This window comes from Meles meles, chromosome 3 (genome assembly GCF_922984935.1).
Source record: "Meles meles chromosome 3, mMelMel3.1 paternal haplotype, whole genome shotgun sequence".
NCBI lineage: Eukaryota > Metazoa > Chordata > Mammalia > Carnivora > Mustelidae > Meles > Meles meles.
This window is the reverse complement of record NC_060068.1, coordinates 63,647,122-63,669,779: the sequence shown is the minus strand read 5'-3', so window position 1 is coordinate 63,669,779 and position 22,658 is coordinate 63,647,122. Positions and strand designations below refer to the sequence as shown.

The 22,658-nt window shown below is 39.6% G+C and overlaps 1 protein-coding gene across 1 annotated transcript in view; it reads right to left on the bottom strand.

Annotated features, from left to right (window-relative positions):
• The window catches only part of ELL2 (elongation factor for RNA polymerase II 2), a 74,815-nt gene extending 52,534 nt beyond the window's left edge, over positions 1-22,281 (bottom strand). Inside the window, exons 1-2 of the mRNA XM_045999193.1 lie at positions 21,960-22,281; positions 5,165-5,212 (exon numbers count right to left, since the gene is read on the bottom strand). Of these exons, the coding sequence (XP_045855149.1) occupies positions 5,165-5,212; positions 21,960-22,106 (195 nt within the window). The 5' untranslated portion in view covers positions 22,107-22,281. The remainder of the gene's footprint in view (positions 1-5,164; positions 5,213-21,959) is intronic.
• Between the last annotated feature and the right edge of the window lie 377 nt (positions 22,282-22,658).

Genomic DNA, 22,658 nt, shown 5'->3' with positions numbered 1-22,658 from the left:
AGGTTAAAGAAGGGTACTCTGCAGAAAGCATCTGTAGGTGGGTTGAAATTGCCTACTAATTTCAAATACTGTATAATTTAGTATTTCAGACCCAATCTTCTCCCCAACCCTGCAAAGGAAACTGAGCACTGACAAAATATTTCTGAATGGTTACAAGAAAAATGCAACCCTCTGTTCTTTTTAGTTAATGACTCTACTCTAAGAGTTTTACAGCATTATTCAAGCCTTTAAAGTTAGCAGTTAAATGATGATCTAAATCTTCAGAAGGTCACAGTACCTTTTGGAAGACATACATTTAAAACTTGTTTGGCTAGTTATTCCTTGTTCATTCCTGGAAACGCATGTGTGACTCACTATTTTACAGGAGACACTACATGGTACTTACAGAAAATATTTTCTATTTTCAGTCCTCTTCTTAAAAATAATTTCTAAATTATATATGCCAAAGAAACATTTATTTTCTAAAGCCTCTGGGATTGCTAAGTCTGAAGTAGGCAATTAAATTAGAAAATTCTGGAACAACATTCTCATAAATACTGAGGTCTGGTTGGAATCGCATTTACTGTGACAAAGTTAACATTATTTCTCACTGCCCTGGGACACTCATTCTCTGGATATGAGTCCTGAGGCTGCAGGCAAGTGCACTCTGCAAGGCCACAAAAGGTCAGCAGATGCGGCCATTACTTGCTGTTGAAATTCAGTTTTTATTTAAATAATACCACAGATTTACCTTTTTGTGTATGTGTATACAGATTTTAATAGGCCTTCAGGAATTTTACATATCTATCACCAGGATGTATTTTGCACCCATTGACATCTTTATTTAAAATGCTGATTCAGGGGCACCTGGGTGGCTCAGTGGATTAAGCCGCTGCCTTTGGCTCAGGTCATGATCTCAGGGTCCTGGGATCAAGCCCCGCATCGGGCTCTCTGCTCCTGGGAGCCTGCTTCCTCCTCTCTCTCTGCCTGCCTCTCTGCCTACTTGTGATCTCTCTCTCTGTCAAATAAATAAAAAATAAAATCTTTAAAAAAAAAAAAATGCTGATTCAGGGATGGCTGGGTGGTTCAGTTGGTTAAACAGGTCAAGATCTCAGGGTCCTGGGGATCTGGACACATATCAGGCTTCCTGCTCAGTGGGGAGCCTGCTTCTCCCTCTGCCTGCAGCCCCCCCTGCTTGTGCGCGCTGCTCTCTCTCTGATAAATAAATAAATAAAATCTTGGGGGGAAAATGCTGATTCATACCGATCAGAAATATACATAAGCCTTGTTCCTGACAAGAAATTCTGAGTGGTGAGTTCTGGATAAGTCCTACATTATTAATTTTTTCCTGTAGTACTAGTCAGACTGAGTTCCCTGAGGACAGAACCCATGTCTTACACATCCCTGTATCTGCACACTAAGCACTTAGCAAAGTACTTGACACCAGTAAGGACTAGAAAAATGTTTGTGAAATAAGTAAGAAACAAATATAACAACAAACCTATTAGCACACCATTGCTTAGGCACCTGTTTATAATTTATTGTAAAGAATAACTAGGTCAGTAGATAACTGCACTAGTAACAACTGCCAGTACTTGAAAATGATGAGTTCAGTTGCTTCCAGTTCCTGTCCCTTCCAAGCTGTACAGTATACTGAGGGGAACTTTCCTCTGGTAGTCTGAAGACATAGACTGTAATTACAGCTCTGTCTCTATTGTGTCTTTAGACTAGAATCCTCAGCAAACATAAAAATAGGGTGTAGTCGTAAAAATTTTACTGGAACACATATTTTTGGAAAATTTTCACCTGCTACATTTTCAGTATACAGTTAAAATACAAAAGACAGAACTATATTTCTGTAAATATACAAATGATTTGTGTAACGTTTACCTGACAATCAAGAGACAGACATCTTCTGAAAACCAGGTGCATTATACCAATACACCCCTCTGAACACTATAATTCAAAACACCTTATTATTGTAGGCCCTATGAATCTCACCAGCTACCTTTTCAGTCAATTAGAATGATCTATAGAAATTTATAATCCCAATAAACCTTCAGTTATGAGTATCCTAGGTGTGATTAGGACTGTGAGGATAACTGATTGACCCTTGAGAGTCCACAAGGCATTTCTGGCTAATTCAGTCAGCTCCTAATATTCATGAGTTTAGAAATCATACTCAACTGCTCCCAAGATATTTCCTTATCTTTCAGATTCCAGAAAATGCCTTCAATGACCACTCAATTTACTGAGCACCGTCTTCCACTAAAGGGAAAGGGTGAGCAGGAATGTGAAAGACAGAATTTACACTTTTTTATTCTATACAAGCTGCAGGTCAGCAATGATAAAAATCTAGGGAGTCAATGGTTCTCAACAATTTCACTTGTTAACAGCATATTGCTATAGTTTGTTTAATGTTCCAGGCTGCATTTATTTAGAGGAAAACTTCAACCGAAGAGAACATGTTCAGGCACAAAAGTAAATAAACTTAAAAGCTAACCTGCCAAGACCCAATCTCTGACCTTCTAAAGACATTACTAAAGCAAGAAAAATCCTATAATTAGTAACAAGGAACAGCAATAACCACACAGTGCTTTGCATCAGGGAAACGAAATACCCTTAACAGTCTCTTAATGGTCACCTTTGAAATGATATTTTAGCAGTACTCCAGTTATGTTTCAAATATGCCTATATGACTATATAACTATAATAGTTAATGTCTATTTCTGATCACAGTTGAGTAAAAAGACTGTAAATTTGTTAGGTTTGCCAAATCCTTTCCAGAAAAACTTTCAAAATTTCTGAAACAGTATATTAAAATTTCTTATTAAGAAAAACTAACTTTTGTGGGAAATCTAAATTTAAGCCTTTAAAACCTTCTTAAAAGTCTTGAACATTTTCCACCCAGGAAAAAACTGTAAGCATACTTCTTCAGGGCTTTTAAAGCAATCAGCAAGGCAAGGTTAAATTATCATGGCTCTCGAGAATAACAGAGGAGCACTGTACAGAAGACCCTCACATTTGTGGCTCTGCATATTCCCTGTAGGCTGTGCCAACCCACTCTCTCCCCTGTAATGACTCTTTGTTTTTACTAAGTCCCAAAGGGCTGGTGAGAGCTCTGCAAAGAGAAGGGGGGAAGGGTGGATGGAATGCAGCTGCAGGCTCAGAAACAATGCTGAGTCCATATATTTTGTTCCCAGTTAGAATAATAAAAAGGGGGCTGCGGGTGGGGGTGGGAGTTGGGGGGGTTGTAGAGGAGAGGGCAAGCAAAGTAAGCAAGGTAGGGCCAAGTATTCCATTGCTCTCAGTCTATAGCCTCCTGCCCCTCCTCCCACTCTCCTAAATACAATAACCATCCCCTGGGTTAAAAAAGGTTATCTGTTAAAATTCAAACACCCATTAAGATTTAAACCTATCAGTCATTTACATCTAAGTTATCTTTATCAGTGAACTACACCCAGGCAAGGAATGGAGTAGGAAGGGAGAATTAAGCTTGGGAAGATAAACTGAGGAAGCCTGGACACGTGACACAGGAAAGCCTGGGGGAGGTAGGCAGAATTGAGAAAAGGACTTCCAAGGTCTCAAATATCAACCACCAGCTTTGCAATGATGCCTGGGGCCTTTTGGGGGCAAAAGGTGTGCCAGAGAAAACCATATTCTTTCTAAGCCTGCTAAAAGCTGCATGTGTCTGAATCAAGAGTTTGGAACCCTGCACATGTTGGTTTCTCATTATTCAGTCTAACTTGGTACCTCCTAAGAAAATGTTCTTCTCTTGCATTTCCCTAGCCTTTATGTCCTAACTTGGAAAAGAGAAAATTAAGTGAAGAGGCAGATCCCAAGCAAAGGTTAACAGCTGCTAGAGAGGGAAAAGCAGCTCAAACCTTACTCTGGTCTCCCAGGTCTTGAATTCTCATTCCAGATAACCCTTTACTGAAAAACACTGGAGCCCTCCAGGTTTCAGATTCAGGCTTGCCTCTGGAACATCCTTTCATAGATTACTGATGCCATTAAATTCTATGAGAAAACTTAAGAAACCGGACGAAAATAACCAAAACTAATACCTCAAAAATAGTGCCAGGAGGTTCTAAGGAGTATGTAAAAAGTGATAAAACAAAATGAAGAAGGATAGTTGCCACAGTTAGGATCCCATTCATAAACACTCAGTTACCAGGGAAGAAAGAAAAAAGACTGCATTGTAAAGCTATCGTGTAGAAGCAGAGCTCTGACATCCACACACTAACATCTCCTTCAAGTTAGCATTATTTAGAAGTACTCTTAGATGGTATTGAATGATATATAATTAAACTCTTCACTCTTGAAATGTTTTCAACTTAGAAAGTTAGAAAGACTATACTGATTTACATTGAATTTTTGCATTTTTTTGACATAATAAACAGATTCACAAATGTAGATTTATAATAAGCAGAAATATGATCTCCCCTTAGCTTGCCTTTATTCCTAGAGCTCTAAAATCCATTTACAGGTATTCCAAATCTCCGTGCTATAGCCCATATATAAACACAAATTCAGAAATGCATATTAGAGGAAGGAATGATTAAGACTTTCTATTAATAATAAATATTAATAGTAATAATTTAAAAATAATTCTGATACTACTCCTATAAAGTTTATCATCTATTTTAAACACAGAATTTATAGGTGTATTTTATTGGGAGTTTATCATTTATTACACTTTTAAATGAAGCAGTAAGATGTACACAATATTTATTCTGTGTACTGGAAAAACTCAATTTTCTATTTACACATTTCTTAGCATGTACAATCAAATTAAGTCTACAGACAGCAAAAGTTCATCAATAGTAACAACAATCACAAAATCATAACTTGTCTGAAATTAGCAATTCCTTATGGTTAATTGTAAAAAAAATTCTCTTACTACTGTGACATATATTATACTTCAAAAAAAGGTAAAAAATGCAATTATTCATGATTTGGGGAAAAACTATTCTTCAATAAGTACACTGAAATTATTTTTTAAATAACCCAGAAAAAGATAATTCAAGTGTATTAAGGTATCCAAAATTTACATTTGGCCATAAAGTTCACAAAATATGAGCAATCTTATATTGAGGCACAAGTGAAAACAAATTTTAAGAGTTTAAATATAACAGTATGTAAGAAGAATATTTGATTTTCTTGCTGAATCAACAAGAGTACTCACCCCTTGGAGCCCTTGGAACTGAATCGAAGGTCGAAAAGGAATTAAATTCTATTGAAAGAAACATAAGAAACACATAGGTCAACCTTCATTACTGTGTCACAGAACTAAATGTTTAAACTTTAAATCTATGCATCTGTTCAGTGCCATAGTCTATGAAAATATCTTTTCATTTATGTAACTACGTTTACATATCATCATATTAAGATGACTTAATGAACAAGGTCATACTGCTGACATTTCTCTGAATCACACAACCACAGGTATATTGGGGCAGTGTAGGCAGGTTTTTGAAAATGACACAATTTGGCAAAAAAATGATTAGTATATTAACTCAATTTCACATTAAAAGAACACACTTTTGCTTAGTTTCTTAGTATGTTTTTAAAAGGCTAAAGGGAGGGAAGAGATAATTCAAGGAACTTTACAAAACTCTAACAGGATACTATAAATAGAAAATTGAAGTATTTGATAATGAACTGTGGTTTCCAGTTTCTCACATTTTATCATAGAGGTTAGTTTCTAGTGGAGGGTCTAACAGGTTGCCAGTTTTCTTATATCATCTTCACAAGGAGAATGTAATTTCTAGAAGACTGTTTTGTTTTGTAACAAATTTTGTCCTCCTCATAACTAATATTTTGTCACAGAGTTCTGTATTTAGAAGAAGTGCTGTAAGTATCTACCACAATCTCAGGCATGATTTCCTATATCCAAAGTCACCGATGTTTGTCTATGGGAATGCCTGTTCCAAACTCCTTTAAGGCTGGTTATAATTTCCTCCCTGACTTCTCTACATCCACACCCTCCTGGAGGTTCACTTTGCCAGTTTGGTGATTATTTTTAATCTCTTCTCTATTTGTCAACTCCCTTCTCTCCACAGCCTATACTTATCATTGTCTAGGGACATTTTGCATTAGAAACTCAATGACAGCAAACTGGCAAACGCTATACTAACTGCCTTTCCCACTCCTCCCTCAACCAAAATGGCACCTCCTTCCTTCTTTTCTGGCAAGCATACTTACATGTTTTTGGTTTACTGGGCTTACAACCTTAAATTAATTTACAGTCTCATTTCCCTTACCCCTAACCATATTCTGCCATTATACACTGCTAGAATTACAGAATTCCGAATCATAGATAATACAGTCAAGGCAAGCATGCCATTAGTAACTAAGCTGGAACCAGAAACCCAGGACTCAATCCTCCTATTCACCCATGCCGCTCTCTCTACTGCCTTGTGCTCCACACACATCTGCTGTGGGACACTCGAAAGTATGATGGGGGCCAACTCCTTCATGCCAGAGTTCACATGTTAGTTGGAGAACATATGAGAATGATCAAATACTAGGCTAAATACTTTGGGGAGGGTCAGTAAGAATTCTAGAAAGGGAGAGAAGAATACAGGTTAGAAGAAACAGGAAAGCTGAAGGGCTTACAGAAAAGTGGATCTCAGCAGCAATCCTGAAAAGACAAACTCAAGGGAAAGGGAATGCCCTGAGCAGAAAAGCCAGGAGATAGGAATGGATATTGTGTAAGCAAAGGGCAGGTCTGTGTGTGTGTGTACAGAGTTCTTTCACATTTGAAACACAACATAAAGAATAAGAACTGGACTTAGCCATCCCTGCCTAATCTTTCCTTGACCTCAAAATTTGTCTTCAGTTTTAGCTTCTATACACTACAGAATAAATAGGACAGTAATTTAAATTTTAGATCTCGGGATTTCAAAAGGTTTATCACCCTGTGAAATAACCCTGCCCTAATCTCTTCTATTACCCCCTCAGGGATGGCCTTTAAGTCCTGCCCTTGACATGATAAACAATTGAAGGGGCTTCTAATTTTTGGAATAGCAAAGTGAGTTGCTGAAAGAAGTGTTTTCAGGGAAAGCAGCTCCTTTGGTCCTGTGTAAGAAAAAGGGAGAGAGATGGATTGGGGCTAGGAAAAAGGATTTAGACATCAGCTCCAGATGATGCTTTATTTAGAAATACTCTAGTGATAAGGCTTAAATTAGTATGACTTCACCCAGAGCAAACAGGAGATGGTGGAATGAGCAGACTTTCCCAAGAAAGAATGATAAAATGTGCTGAAAGCTTTATTATCAGGCACCAAAGAAAAATGATTCAAAGGTGACTTCACAGCTCTGAATCTTTATCTTTGGCCAGTCAGCCCCAGATTCCCTCAAATTAGGCTCTTAGTCTCTATTTTGAAAACCTCTGGACTGTTTTAGGCCCCTATCACTGAGCACCTAGATAAAGGCCTTCCTTCTTCCCTTCAGTTCCTTCCAAATACTGCCCATCATTCAAAGAACTACCAGAAACTCTCCAATACCACCTCAGCAGTCATGAGGCTGGGAGAGGTTCCTTCTTCCCTGTGGGTTCTATCAGAGCAAAGCAAACTCCTCCACATGGAAAAGAGACCTTCCATCTACAGGACCAACCAATTTCATAATTTCATCTTCCACTGTCTCCCAACAGTGCTTCAGCTATGTTAACCCTTTTTGTTTTATAAACATTTTCCTATCTTTTTGAAGATTTTATTTTTAAGTAATCTCTACATCCAACGTGGGGCTCAAACTCACAACCCCAAGATCAAAAGTCACTTGCTCCACCAGCAGAACCAGCCAGGCACTCCTTCCTATTTCTACTTCCTTCCTTTCCTTCAAGCTGATATGTCTTCCCAGATGCTATTTTGTCAATCCATACTAATAACTTACTTTTTTTTTTTTAAGAATTTATTTATTTATTTGACAGAGAGATAGATCACAAGTAGGCAGAGAGGCAGGCAGAGAGAGAGAGGAGGAAGCAGGCTCCCTGCTGAGCAGAGAGCCGGATGTGGGGCTCGATCCCAGGACCCTGAGATCATGACCTGAGCTGAAGGCAGAGGCTTAACCCACTGAGCCACCCAGGTGCCCCACTAATAACTTACTTTTAACATTCTAGTTTAAGATTAGTTTCTTCAGGTAGGCCTTTCTTTGGATAAATCAGGAATCAAAAACTCAATGGGTATAAGGACCCAAGGCAGGTAAATGTGAAAGAGACTGATGTAAAGCAACAAGGAATATCAAGCACCTGGGGAATAAACGCCCAACTGAAAAAGGATTCAATTTTTAAAATGTGAAACCTTTATCAGCCAAACCACTGATGCCACAATTTTGCTAACTCTGAACTATGGCCATGTTTGAGTTAACTCTCGTTAAGTATTGTTTTTCCAGATGCCTGTGTCTAGGTTTCCACTACATTGGGGGGTATATTATTTTCATAGGTTGTCTTTCTCCTAGTTGTTAGGATAGGGCCTAACATATATTAACTTAAAACTATTTATCTACATTATGCTCAGTTAAAGAAAAAAATCTATTTTAAAATTATTTTGGCCATTTTTTTATACTACTTTATAGCAGTATATTACTATACACATCTACTTTACAGATTACTATTTATGGTTATATAGACAAAATAACAGAACCACACTCTACATTAGTTTAGGAATTTCCAAGAGTAATTTTGGACTTTAACCAGTTTTTTGTTTCAGGACTTGAATTTAGAACCTAACCTGATATTCTTACAGTTCTATCTGTACTGCTTGATCCTCAACAGAAATAATAATTTTTGTTTACGTAAGTGTTGTAGTAGACAGGGCATTTTTACATCCATTGTCTCAAGTGAGCCTCCTAAAACCAGCTCTGGGTGGTAGGAAGGCATCATTACCACCCATTTCAGAGGGAGAAAAATGGCTCTCCAACAGGTAAAGGGTATTGTTCAGGAACACCAAGCTGGTGATTAGCAAAGTGGGACTTAAAAGCCAGCTCTCTGAATCTGAAATACAGAACACTTTCCTTCTCTTGCTTCTCTTAACAGGTTACTTCCCAGTGCTGAACATTTGAAAGTCCTTGACTGCTCAATTCAGTTCTGGCATTTTGTGTTTTTCTTTCTTCCTTTCTTTCCTTTTCTTTGTGGCATTTTGTTTGCAAGGAAATGAATTTCATAAAATCATTACAATTTCCAGATTTCAGTTTCTGCTTAAATAAAATCTAAACAATAACTTGTTTTTTGGTTTTTTTTTGCTAGAAGGACCATGTATAACAAAGAACATATATAAATGTGTTCCTCATTTAAAAAATAATAAAATGCTCATTTATGGAATAGTTATGGGTGCTTAGGACAAACAGGATAAACTAAGATCACTGTTACTAAAAAACTCCTTTAAGATTATCTGACAATCCAGAAGAGAAAAACACATGAAAGAAACTCCAATGCTTTACTGATGTTAACTGCAATTTTAGATAAGAAGATGTTAGTAAATTACCAGATGTTACTAGTTCTAGAATGCTTTTAAAAAATGCAACAAGAGGGGCGCCTGGGTGGCTCAGTGGGTTAAGCCGCTGCCTTCGGCTCAGGTCATGATCTCAGGGTCCTGGATCGAGTCCCACATCGGGCTCTCTGCTCGGCAGAGAGCCGGCTTCCTCCTCTCTCTCTGCCTGCTTGTGAACTCTGTCAAATAAATAAATAAATAAATCTTAAAAAAAAAAAGCAACAAGAGGGGCGCCTGGGTGGCTCATTGGGTTAAAGCCTCTGCCTTCGGCTCAGATTGTGATCCCAGCATCCTGGGATTGATCCCCATGTTGGGCTCTCCACTCAGCAGGGAGCCTGCTTCCTCCTCTCTTTCTGCCAGCCTCTCTGCCTACTTGTGATCTCTGTCTGTTAAATAAATAAATAAAATCTTTAAAAAAAAAAGGCAACAAGAGGAGACAGCTGGAATTCTACACTACTTATCATGCATCTGACCACTGTGTTAACAGTAGCTACCAGGAATAAATTCTAAAAGTCAATACCATTATAAGCAAATGTTTCATGCATGTTAGCTTTTTGTCTAAATGTTCTTTAGCCTAAGTTTAACTGCACAAACATGACCTCAACTCACTGTATATATATTTTTTAATTCAATTTTAAAGATTACATAATTATAGGTGATAAAGTATATTTTAAAATAAATGTTTAACTAAGTACATTCCCATTACAAATGAGTTTCAACAAGGGCTTCAATTTTTGATTTTTAGCTTTAATTAAATATTTGCACCAAATAGCTCTTTTGAAAATCAAGTAACTCTAGAGTTTAACTAATAGTAGTTGAGCTATAAGTAAGAATGATCTTGCATCTTCATACAGCCAAGAAACAACACAGACTGAAAATGGCTAGAGAAACTCCTTTTGACAAATGCTTCAACAACCTCATAAAGGTGGTGTTTTGTAGTCAAAAGGTTCTGTTAAATTCTTAGCTGTTTTACATTTTTAGAGCTCCTTGAATTAACCCTCTGTATCTCTTAGGAAATGTAAGACATTCTTAAGCACAGAAACGTAGGCAATACATTTTGCTCAAGTTTTGTTACATTCTTGACATTTACCATTGCAAGACAATTTACTGCAACAAAAATTGCTCTATGACCAAAGAAATCTATGTCCATTTATTTCCAGAAACCATTCCTCACAATTTATCAGGACTATAAAAGCAATATGTAATTTTCTAAGTAATATTAAGTAATTTTAATTTTGTTGCGTAATAATTTCTGATACGATACGTAGAGGGTGGTAGAGAAGGAGCAGAGCTAAGGTTTTCTGGGGTTGAGTAGGAGAAAGTTATTTATCCTATAAAAGTTATTATAACTATCTCTTGAATATTTACACACTGCTTATCTACGTAGACAAATTAAATCTATGGTTACTTTGACTTTATCAACCACCATTGGTTTTAGGAATATACAAACATAACAAATAGCATTCTGGGCCCAGAAAAGAGTGATTTCTCTAAGAAACACACTATGGAAGGTCTAACTTTATTCCCTCAGTTTAGATATATTCCTGAAACATCTTCAGCTTTCCTTCTAAACCCATCGTGAAACTCTGACCTAACTCAAAGTTAACTTCAAATATTTATTCAATCAACAGGCATTTATTAAAATACTTGGTGTTCAGCTGAGTGCCTAAGCTGCATTATAAATCATGATAAAGATAGCGCAAAAAAATTTCCAAAGTCAAATATAATTTTGGAACTTTGCCAAAACCAGAAGCTCTTCTAGAAATGGTGATGGGTCAAGTCATTGCTTTAAGTGGAATTGCTTATAGCTACTTAGTTACTATTTATTGACTACTTAAAATATGTCAGACACCATAATCATTGTTATTGTCACCTCCTAATTCTGAGAACACCTTTGTGGGGTAGAGATTATTATTTCCAATTCTCAGGTAAGTCCCGGAGAATTACAAAACTAGTAAGTGGCTTGGGACTCAAACCTGGTCTTAATTTAAGAAATGTGGTCTTATACACCACTTTACACAGCTAACCTCTCCTGCCACTCCTTAACAATGGTTACATAAAATGCGAAACATCTTAAAGTTATAAATTTAAGAATCGATAAGAACTGGTAAGCAATGATAGTTTTTTTGGTTCTGCACTACAGCTTAAGAAAAGTATCAGGTATTGAATTTGCTGTCACTTATACAAGTAAATACTAAAAAGTATTTATGATTTTCCTTGGGATACATTTTCTGTAAAAGATCCTCTTTCTTTCTTAAAAGAAGTACTATACCAGTTTAAGAACTTGTGGTTGTGGGTTTTTTTTTTTAACAAAGTAATTTTATTCTGTTCTTAAAAACATTACCTGATAGAGAAACCAAAAATCACTTAATTGTGTTTTAACCACTGTAATAAAAAAAAAAAATATCTAGGCAGGGAAAGAAGACACAGAAAGAATATTGGAGCTAAAGCAGGAAATAGTGCAGGAAATCAGACACTTGATTCTGAAGAAATCAAATATATTTAGCTCTTGTCAAAAGCTGGTAACATTTAGAATAAGAGCATAAATGTAAAATTTATTAATAATTGATAATCTAAAGCTACCTTAAACAGTGTCTCCTTCTTGCCCCAACATTTTACTAGATGATAAGAAAGAGTCACCAGGTTTCACAAAATCTAGTATTTTGCTTTGTGAGTAATCCAAACTCACACATATGAGAAACTTCTCTACAAATTTGGAAGAACCAGACTAAAGTTCATGTGCAATAAAGAATAATGCATTTCTATCATTATAGCATAGAAAAGAATGAAATATAAAAGGACTGCCAAAACAGTAGTGAGAAGAGGTAAAAATACGAATTTATTCCTTGTTTTGAAAGATAGCTTCTGGAAAACTGTATTAATCTGATGCAGGCCAAATTAAAACACATACACAACACATACACACACACATATATATATATACTATTTCAAATAGTTCTTAAAGAGATGTGGAAGGCAAAAATCTAAACTTGAAGAATCAGCTAAAAAGTTAGTTACTGTGAACCAGGCTTTAAAATAACAATACTTGAAGCATAATATCCCATCTTTTTTTTTTTTTCTTTTCTGAGAAGGCTTTGTGATTATATAAAAAGCTTATGTGTCAAATCTGACTACAAATGCAAATGAGGATTTCTTCTTTGGGATCATAATCTCTAGAACCTAAGGAGAAGCAGTAAAATTAATGTGGAATGGAAGACTGAGATTATTTTTTAAAGTAGAAGAAATTTATAAACTAAACCATCTAAATCATGTTTATAAAGGGAGACGTTAAAAGGCTTGAAACCAGGAAACTACATGAATATACTAAATGTTTTTAAAACTGGCTGCTATGTGGAGAAGCATTGACTATGGGGATAAGACAGGAAGACTTGGAAGTCCATGGAAATCCTTGACAGTTGACTGGGACTGGAGCAGTCATGAAGGATGGGGTTAGACTTTGGATGTTTGGAGATTCACAGACTTGTTGATCTAGTAAGTCAAGAAATGAGGAGACAAATCAAGAAATACTAGTCAATTACTAAGCAACCAGTGACAAGATATTGCCACTTACCGAGATGGGGAACATTTCTGAAGATGAAGGTTTGATGAGTGAAATCAAGAATTCTGTTTGTATTTGTTAAGACTGAGAAGACTGTTAAACTCTGATAAGGAGATGAAGTATTGTAAATAAGTGCCTGGAGTTGGAAGGGCAGAGCTGGAGATCAGTATTTGCAAGTCATTAACATATAGATGACATTTAAATCCATAAGACTAAATGAGCACACAGAGAGAGAATGAACAGATAAAGAGAAGAGAGTTGGAATCTCCAACATTCAAACACCAGTCAAACAGAGGATGGTCAACAGAGGAGACTGAGAATGGGCAAGGAGGTAGGAGGAAAATCAGTGAGGTGTTTCATAACAGGAAGGAGTGATTAACAGGATGGAATGCTGCTAAGGTCAGGTAAGGGAGGAACAGAGAGATGACCAATGAACTTGGCAGAGAGATGACCAATGAAGGAACCTAGTCAGGTGCAATCTCATAGGTGGCGCAGAGACAACCCAACTGGAGTGATATGAGCAGAGGACATGAAGTAAAGAAACAGACACTGCTTTTCAGAAACATCCTTAAACGTAACCTTTCTCTCTTTAGGTGTCCCCTTGAACAAAGACTTTATTGAAATTATGTGTTCACATGTCTGCTGCCTGTTTCTACGAGAAAGCACAAGCACTTTCTTGATGAGAGGGACCATCCAGGACTTACTCAGATATGAGTATCTTCAGTGTGTAGTTCTATGCCTGGCACACGTCAGAAAATTAATAAGTGTTTGCTAAATGAATACATAAGTATTTGGTTATTATAATTTTGACTCCTACCACTTAATCTCTTAAAAATCTTGAGTTTTTTTGCCACTGAGTTTCTACTACATGGATATGTTTTCTGGTCCTCTGAGGCATCATGAATTCTGATAATGGAAATCAAAAGCAATGATATTAAATAAAAGGTATTTTAAAATATGCTAACACTTAAGTTTCCAGGTAAGCATATCTAGATCCTGAAGTATCTCAGTGAATCTTACCAGTAAGTTTTAAACCTGGTTTCACCTTTGAATAAGCTCACTGTCAAGTGGAAATTCCTCAGACAAAATTATCTCTAAGGACTATGAACTCAGCACCATTCCTAGTCCATTACAATGTATAACAAAAGCTTTATGTAGTTACATTATTTTTTTCCCCCAATGAGACTAACAACAAAAAAAAGAGGAGAACCAAAACACCAAAACAGAAATGGAGGTAATTTGGAAGTGAAGACACCGACTCTTTCAAGGCCTCCAGACTCATTTCAAAATGAGGCTTGAAATGTAAATCCAGGCACTTTTATACAGAGTTACTTAATGTTTTAATAATCACTAGGGATGGAAACCATAGAAGGTCTAATCTCCATGTTAGACTCAAATTATATTTTCGTATTATATTTTCATATTATCTGTGCTTGATGATGGTCTTAAGTGCAAGTTATAGAGAAGGTTATTAAATAAAGTCTATAAAAATACAAACAAAAAATCCCTACACAAAAGCAAAAATTTCTTTCACTTAATTTTAGCATCTGTTCAAATATCACAAATATTCTAAATTTCCATCCAAATGTCAGAGTTAATAGAAAACATGTCAACAATATAGCACTGTTCTAGTCTAGCCTCAGACCTCCAAATAAACTTGATTATAAAAACAATCAAATCTAAGTCTCTTGGTCACCAAACAAAAGACTGAGCGTTCACTAAAATGTTATCCATCATCTTTATTTCCCCTCTCTCCATCCCGCTCTCCCAACTGCCTGATTTCCTTTTTTTTTTTTTTTTTTACTAAGAATACCTTCAGTGCTGATGGCTAGAAATCTCAATTCGATCCTATTTCTTTCAAAACCTGCTGAAGTCTATAGATTGTATTCATCTCTAATGTCTCCCACAAGCATTCTAATTGAGACTCCAAGCATCTTTAGCCTGGACCACATACCTCCTCTTAGCTTGTCTACTTCCTTCCAGATTCACCTTATATTCATCATGGAAGAGGATATTCTGAGGCCAGGATAATCCTAAAACACAGCTCAAATCACTTTATATTTCTAATCAGTATCTTCCCAGTGTTGAGAGAATAAAATTTAACCTGCTTTAATCTCCCTTTCCTCTCTTAAATCCAATTGACTTCAGGTTAAGTAGAACACGGTATTCCACGGGATTCTCAGACCCAGCCCTAACTTTTTACAGCTGTCCCTCCCTCTGCTGGAGAGGTAATCCCCCGTCCAGTCCTTGCCTGTTAAACTCTCACAAAATCCTTTTAAGATCATGGATGTTTTTTAAATGCTCTGACTGTGAGTTCAATTCCAGGTGAGTTCAATTTGACTCATGAATGTTTAAGGAGCGTATAGGCTAATTAATAAGATTCTCTCTTCTTATATCCTATATTAAACTGCCAGCCATGGAAATACTAGGTTTGGCCTTTACTAGTAAAGTATTAGTGGAGACTCTTAAACCAGTTTTTCTTAAAGATTTAACATGGATCTCAAGGGCCATAATGCCACAACAGAAATTATAGATAGGGAGATAAATTGGAAGGAAGGGAGAGAGCAAAAGAAAAGAAAGAGCAATTTTCCTGGTACATTTGTCCTGAGTTATGCTTTTTTTTTTTTCAGCTTCAATTTGGCTGTGGAAATATGGCCATTACTTTACTGTATTCTACTCTAGACCTTCTTCGTTACATTTTTGCATTAAGTCATGGAAAATGCAGTATGGAATTGAGGTATGCAAGACAGTCAAATGTGGGGTTATATACACTATGTTCTTTTATAAAACTTAGCTGATCTTAAATAGAAATGCCCATACCATCACATTTTAGGGACATCTTCTCAAATTCTCCAAATACATTTGGCCCACTGGGCAAATACATGGGCTGGACCCTGGTGCAAGGCTCTTGAGCTGAGCCTCTCTATAGCCACTGCAAATTGCTAAAAATGACCCAGTATTAGTTCGACTGAAATTCTAATTTTCCTCCCTCTGCTGGCTTTATCGCAAATTACTTAGTAAGCACTATGATGAGCACTGCCTTTATGGTTTTTTTTTTTGTTGTTGTTTTGTTTTTTAAGTGCAAATGGAGCAAATGGAAAGGCTGGATCTGGTGACTGTCTTCCATAAGCTTTCCTATAAATCATTCCAAGAATTCTACGCCCCTTTCCTTTTAAACACTTTTCTTGAACATGTTCCAATCCTTCACATATGTTCTTTCTTTCTCCTTCCAACTTGGGTGCCAAAGTTCCCTGTCTGTCTTTTTAGGCAATCTGGCTACTGCTTTTCACTGGGACCGGCACCCTCCTTTGCATTGAGCGCCTGACCATTTGATAAAAAGTTTCAAACACTTACTGCAACATGAGGTACAAATTTGACTTTATTTGATAAAAGCATTTAAGATCAAGTTCAGCCTGAAGAAGAATCTAATGTAAAAGTAAGATTAATGTTTTAAAATTAAACCTGACGACATTTAAAACATGCAGGAAAAAGAATCTGACAATGCAGTTCAATTAGCCAACATATAGTGTATCATTAATTTTTGATGTAGTGTTCTCTAATTCATTAAGTGAACTTAAAAAAAAGTATCTGACAGTGCAAACCTCTTCGTTTTAGTTAATAAACATGTCCTATGACAGTGGCAATTCTGTGCTGACAGGTATGGATGCTTGAGTGATGCCTTAAGAACAGGGTCTTCTGTATTTTATAAGGCAGATTACTGAACACATACACACATTCTCAAAACTGTTTGAAGACAGGCAGAAAAATGGAAATAAAGAAAAAGTAAGGTAGGAGTCTTTTCTGTACCTTAACCACAATGAATCAAATGCTAAAAAGTTCACCTGATAGACCAGCTGAGAAGTCACCTACCTTATGACCTGTGGAATCAGTGATTTTAAAAGACCAAGCAACACACAAAGGGAGCTATTGTGAAGGACAGTAACTTTGTGGAGATTTATGCTTTGATTGGAAATAATTATATCTGGTAACACTGAGAGAAACTCAGTTCCTTATGCAAAATTAAATATAAGTGTATTTGTACAAATTTTCAAAAAACTATCATCTTCCTAGAAGACACTTATCAAAGAAGGAAAATGCATTTAAAGCCAATAATTAGAGTTGACAAGAGAATGTGTTAACAGAATCCTTCTTAAACACATCTGCTTTCTCATCTTTAGGCACAGAGAATGAAAGGACCTTGTCCCCAAACACATCAAGGCAAGGTTTTTTATGTAATAGGTAAACATGGTGATATTATTTGAGCCACCATCTTTGAAACTTTGACCAAACAATTTTTAAAGAATAAATTAACAGGCTCAGCAATGACAGAATCTAAAATGTTTTGGTAAGATTTTTGTTACTAAAAATGTCAGTAAGCCAGCTACACATTACTGAATTAGCTAAAATATATTGTAGAATTTGGGGTTTTAATTTTAAATACAGTTTTAGGATACATCTGAGAGAAATATATAATTACAGTAATATACTGTAATATACGTTCACTTAAAGTATGCAGCGCTTATATAGACCATGTAATCACAAACATCAATTTAGAATGAATATAAAGTTGTAACTTTACAAAGTTACAATCTGTAACTTTATTTAGTAACTTTCCTCTCATTTAAAATTATCTAGAGTTAACAAAAAAAGTAGCTTCGCAATATATCCTAAATATCTGCATTAGTATGTCTAAATTTACTTTCCATTTAACACTTTTTAATATACAATAACTTGAAACTGTTTCTATTTTCACACTGAGTGGAAGACAACTTTTAGGAGGTGTTTACTCCAACTCTAACTCCTATTCCTGGACTCACAATGCCTCCTCTCTCCCCCAACCCAGTCCCTATTTTGGAAAGTTCTCAAGTTAGCATTTTTTGTTTCTCTAAAAATAGAAAACTTGAATAATGATAGTCAATTAGATTTGATTGTCTTTTCAAACATTGAGGAATTGTTTCCTTTTTTTTTTTAAGATTTTATTTATTTGACAGATCATAAGTAGGCAGAGAGGCAGGCAGAGAGAGGAGGAAGCAGGCTCCCTGCTGAGCAGAGAGCCCAAAGTGGGGTTCGATCCCAGCACCCTGAAATCATGACCGAGCCGAAGGCAGAGGCTTAACACACTGAGCCACCCAGGCGCTCCTGAGGAATTATTTCCAATTAAAGATTCTGTTTCCATGAACCATTAACAATTTTGTATATTTGTTCAATTCTATCTAAAGAACTTCTGTATTGTGCTTAAATCATAGTTTAGTAAAATCCCTGAATTTACCTCCCTGAAATCTTAGGTCAAGTGGATTAATTTAGAAGAATAAATCTAGTGGGCAAAGTAATCTGGATAAAAATAGCTTTCTGATGCTTAATTTAGGAAACTGTTGAAATTTCTGGCTCTTAGAAGGTCATTAGAAGACGAGGAATAATAGTCACAACCTTGTATAGGCCAAAGCCACTGATGCCATTGGTCAGGCACCAACCTTCCCATCTGAGCACAGGAATGAAGAAGGCAGTCTTATATGAAAATTAAAGCGATTCTTCCCCAAAGGGGAAGAGGCTTGACCACCAGAAACTTCTTCCCATTTAGCCAACATGTGTCAACATATTTCCAAACAGCTGGTAGAATTTCAAGTCATAAGCCCAACTTCTGATAAGGGCCTAAGTAAGGTATAAGAGACCAAATAAGTTATTTTCCAACTGGAAGATAAAAGCTCAGACAGATGCCTACTGTTAGCAACTCCCTGATGGGGAAGCCTGGTCTGACCTGAGCCAGGAGGAAGGTCACCGAGAACACATTTGTAGGAGACTTAGCTGAATACACCAGAGTAATTACAGTAAGTACCAATAAGTACCAACAGTGTAGTCACCCAAAAGGTGCCTCATTTGTTTTTCTACAGCCTCTTCCCACTTCTTAGCCACTGGAGATTAACATTCTCACCCTAATTCCTGCTTTTCCAAGCCCCTTAAAAAGTATTTTGTAGCTGAAATGACAGTGAGGCCTGGGGTGAGAAGCTGGTTAGGTCAGAAACAAGGTAGCATCCAGCTGCAAAGGCCAAGTCAGCTTATTTCTTCCTCTCTTTGCATGCCACTGCTTCTACCATCAGCTTTTCAGGAGAAAAGGAATACCAGGACTAACTCAATCTACCTGGGTCCACCCTCAGAAAGATGGAAGGACTTGGAAAAGTCTTCTCCCTTTCTCTTCTCTGCTTCTGTACAGAATGACCAGACTCATTAATTTGCATGCACAGAGATGGAAAAATGTAGTAATGACATTAGTTGGCAAGAGAAGTAGTTAGTGAAAAAAGTGATGGAGTTCAGTACCTCTGACTGTAAAAAGTACAAAGAAAAAATAAGTCAAGAACTAAGTGGCCGTTTGGGAGAGAATTTTTGATCTCCTGTTTCTTGGAAGATAATGGTTTATAAATGTGAGAACTTCAGGAGTTAATATACTCCAAACTTAATCCCAAACATGTCACAGTAAGATCTAGGAGGCAGAATGAAGGTAGAAAAACAAATACTCTTTGTGGGCTCTAGCCCAGAAGCCCACAGAGCACTGGAGGCCTCTGGCACTTCACTCTCCCCGGGGCACCATCCCCCTCCTCATTGTGGGTCTCCTCACCCACCTCTTCCCTGCCCATCCCCCTCCTCATTGTGGGTCTCCTCACCCACCTCTTCCCTGCCAAGTGTATAGTGTCTGTCAATTTTGTTGCAGTCAACTGTACAGTCTGCCTCTTGTTTCCCCCAGGTGGTTGGTGACCTACTGTCCCCAGAGATGAATCTACGAATTCTCTATGTGTCAGTCTTTCTCTGACAGAAAGCTGGGCTTCTCCTGCTTGTTTCTTCCTCTTCAGTCTCTTCACACCCCTGACCTACCTTCTTCAGTGTCATTCCTTCCCACGCCCTCCCTATGGAACTGGCAAGCTTATCTCTCCATCTTGCAGGGCTGAGTTTCTCCCCACCGTCTGGCTCTGTCTTTCTGCTTGCCTATCTGACTTCCCCCATACGGGTCTCCTACTCCATGCGGGTGCTGGTCCCTTCCCTGCAGGTGCATCTGTCTGGGAGCAGCCACTGACATAAACAGTTTGCATTTCTTATATCTTCTTGCGTTATTACTGGGTGTACATGGACTTCCCAGCCACAAATAAGACTTTTTCCCTGGGATTTCAGTGTGTAGGAAGGTATTTTTCCCCCTGTACATACACTCCGTCCTCCCCTCCTAAGTCTGTGTGTTTTTTACCATACACAACGCTGGTGGGTAACCCATGTGCCCTGAAGCGTACATTTACGCAGCTACTCAATCCTGTGAGTGCCCTCCTGAGCAAGTTCACCTCTGTGAGTCTCTCCTGCTATTTACATCTCTACTATCATGAGTTCACCTACTTCCTAAGCTGTGTACAACTGTGTGCCTCCCTCTGTGGGTGCCTTTATATAGGGGGCTTCTCTGAAAACCAGTCTCTCCTCACTCAGCTTCATAAGCTCCTACTGAACCAGGTTTCACACCTTTCTCAGGGCTTTGCTTCCAAATCCGGCTTCCTTCTATGCATTTAAAGTACCTGGCACTAGTGGGAGCTCAACAGATGTTAATTCTGTTCTCCAGTTTTATCTGAGTAACTATGTGAGTCTGCGTCTGGGTGTCCTTCTGGCCCTCTGCGCCTGTTTCAGTTAACTGAAGCATGTTTCCTCGGTATGGACTGGACTGGGCTCTTCGTCAGTACGCCCTGTAGATTCTACTTCAGTCCGACCGTCCCTCCTCTCTGAGTAAATGTTACCCGTCTCTCAAAGGATATATTCCTCCCTTTTTACATCCACACGCTGCATGTCAGTAAAGGGCTTCTCCATGAACCCTGGGTTATAGCGTGTGCTCTCTGTCTCCCCACCCCCAACTTTTCAATTTTTTCCCCCCAACGAGGGAGAAAAACCCAGCTTTTCTGGGTTTGTACTCCAATTGCGGCATGTGTGCGTCTATATGAGTCTTAGCAGTACTTCAGTTGTTTGTGTGAATACATGGTGTCTCTTCGGAACGGGCTGCGGGACGGGCGGTGGGGGGGGGGGGGGGTTCTGCCCTGGACGCGGTGTATCTTCCCCCATCCTTACCCTCGATCCATGTCCCTATCGCCGGGAGTGAGCCCGAGACACACAGCGCGTCTTTTGAGTACGAGGAGCCTCCGTGAACCTTTCTCTTGCTCCCGGGTGAGCGCTGGGTGTGTGTGGCTCCCCCGTATACTGTGTTGGTCCCTCTCCAGGAAGGCGAAGCGCCAGTGTTCCCGAATTTTTGTGAGCGCAAGGTGTGTCCCCCTACTTTATGTACACGGAGCGTCGTGTCCCAGCCTTCGCGAGTACATGGTGTGCCCCCCGCCCTCTACGCGGTGTCCCTGGGTCCCCAAGTCCTTGCGAGTACAACGTGTGTCCCACCGCCATACGCGGAGCTGCTGTGTCCGAGTCTCTGCGGATCCGCGGTGCCTATGTGTTACCTCCTAAACGCGGATGGCTCATGCCCTCGGTACTCAGCATTCGTTACTGGTACGCTGCACCCGCTCCCCCTCCCCCGCCACGGACAGCGTAGTCATCTCAATTTTGTCTCTAGTGCCACCCTCCCTCCCTGGGACAGAAAACGCCAGGAAACCCGCGGGCGCCGTCGGAAAGTCCCGCAGCGGCGGCGCAGCCCAAGTAGGGCTGCGGCTGCCTCGGCCCTGCCGCCAGGGGCCGCCCGCCTGTGCGCCTCCCAACACCCCGGCGCCCGGCGGATCCGGGACGGCAGCGTCAGCAACCCTGCCCGGCCCTGCCCAGCTTAGCCTAGCCGCCGCGGGCACGGACGGCAGCTGAGGCGAGCCACTGCTCCGTGGCCCCGCGCCGGTTGTCCCGAGTCCCGGGTGGCGCCACCGGGAGGCGACGAGCGCTCTCTCCGTCTCTCAGCTCTGCCGGTTGTCCGGCTGACCCGCTCACCTTGTGGCTCTGGTAGGTCTCGAGCGCCCGGATCGCCGTCTCGGTGAGCTTCACATGCAGTACGGTGATGTTGTCTTGTCCCAGCCGCCCGCACGACAGCCCGTACCGCTGCTCCTCCCGCAGACCCGCCGCCCCCCCTGCCGCCATCTTAAACTCCCCGGGGTGCCGACGCCGACGCCGCTCGGGCTCTAGCCTCCACTGCGGCCGCGGCTGCTTGGGCTTCTGCAGCCGCCGCCACAGCTACGGCCATCCCGCTGCTGACGTACTGTCATATACTGCGCGCAGCCAGACCTCGGGCAGCCACCGCCGCCACCCGCCCCACCCTCTGGTCTCGCGCTCCGCCCCAGCCTCGTCTCATTGGCTTCATTCTCCCTCGGCACCGCCTTCATTGGACGCCCTCCACTCTCACGGGGGCGGGGCCCAAAGTCGCTGGAGTTTTGCTCCCGGGACGGGACGTCCGAGGTGAGAGGCTGACGTCGAAGTGACGCGCCAATTTAATCACATCTTACGTCACGTTTGGTCGTCGTGGTTCGTCGGCCGCGATTGGTCAGGCTAGCTTGGGGGATCCCTTGCTAATTGGGTGTCCAGGTTGCCTGGCCGGCTTACCTGGAATCGGAGCCCCGCCCGGTGGGGGAGAATAGTGGAGAGTTCGCAGAGTAGGGAATTTCTCCCCCAGCCCCGCCCCCCGTGGTCCTTAAA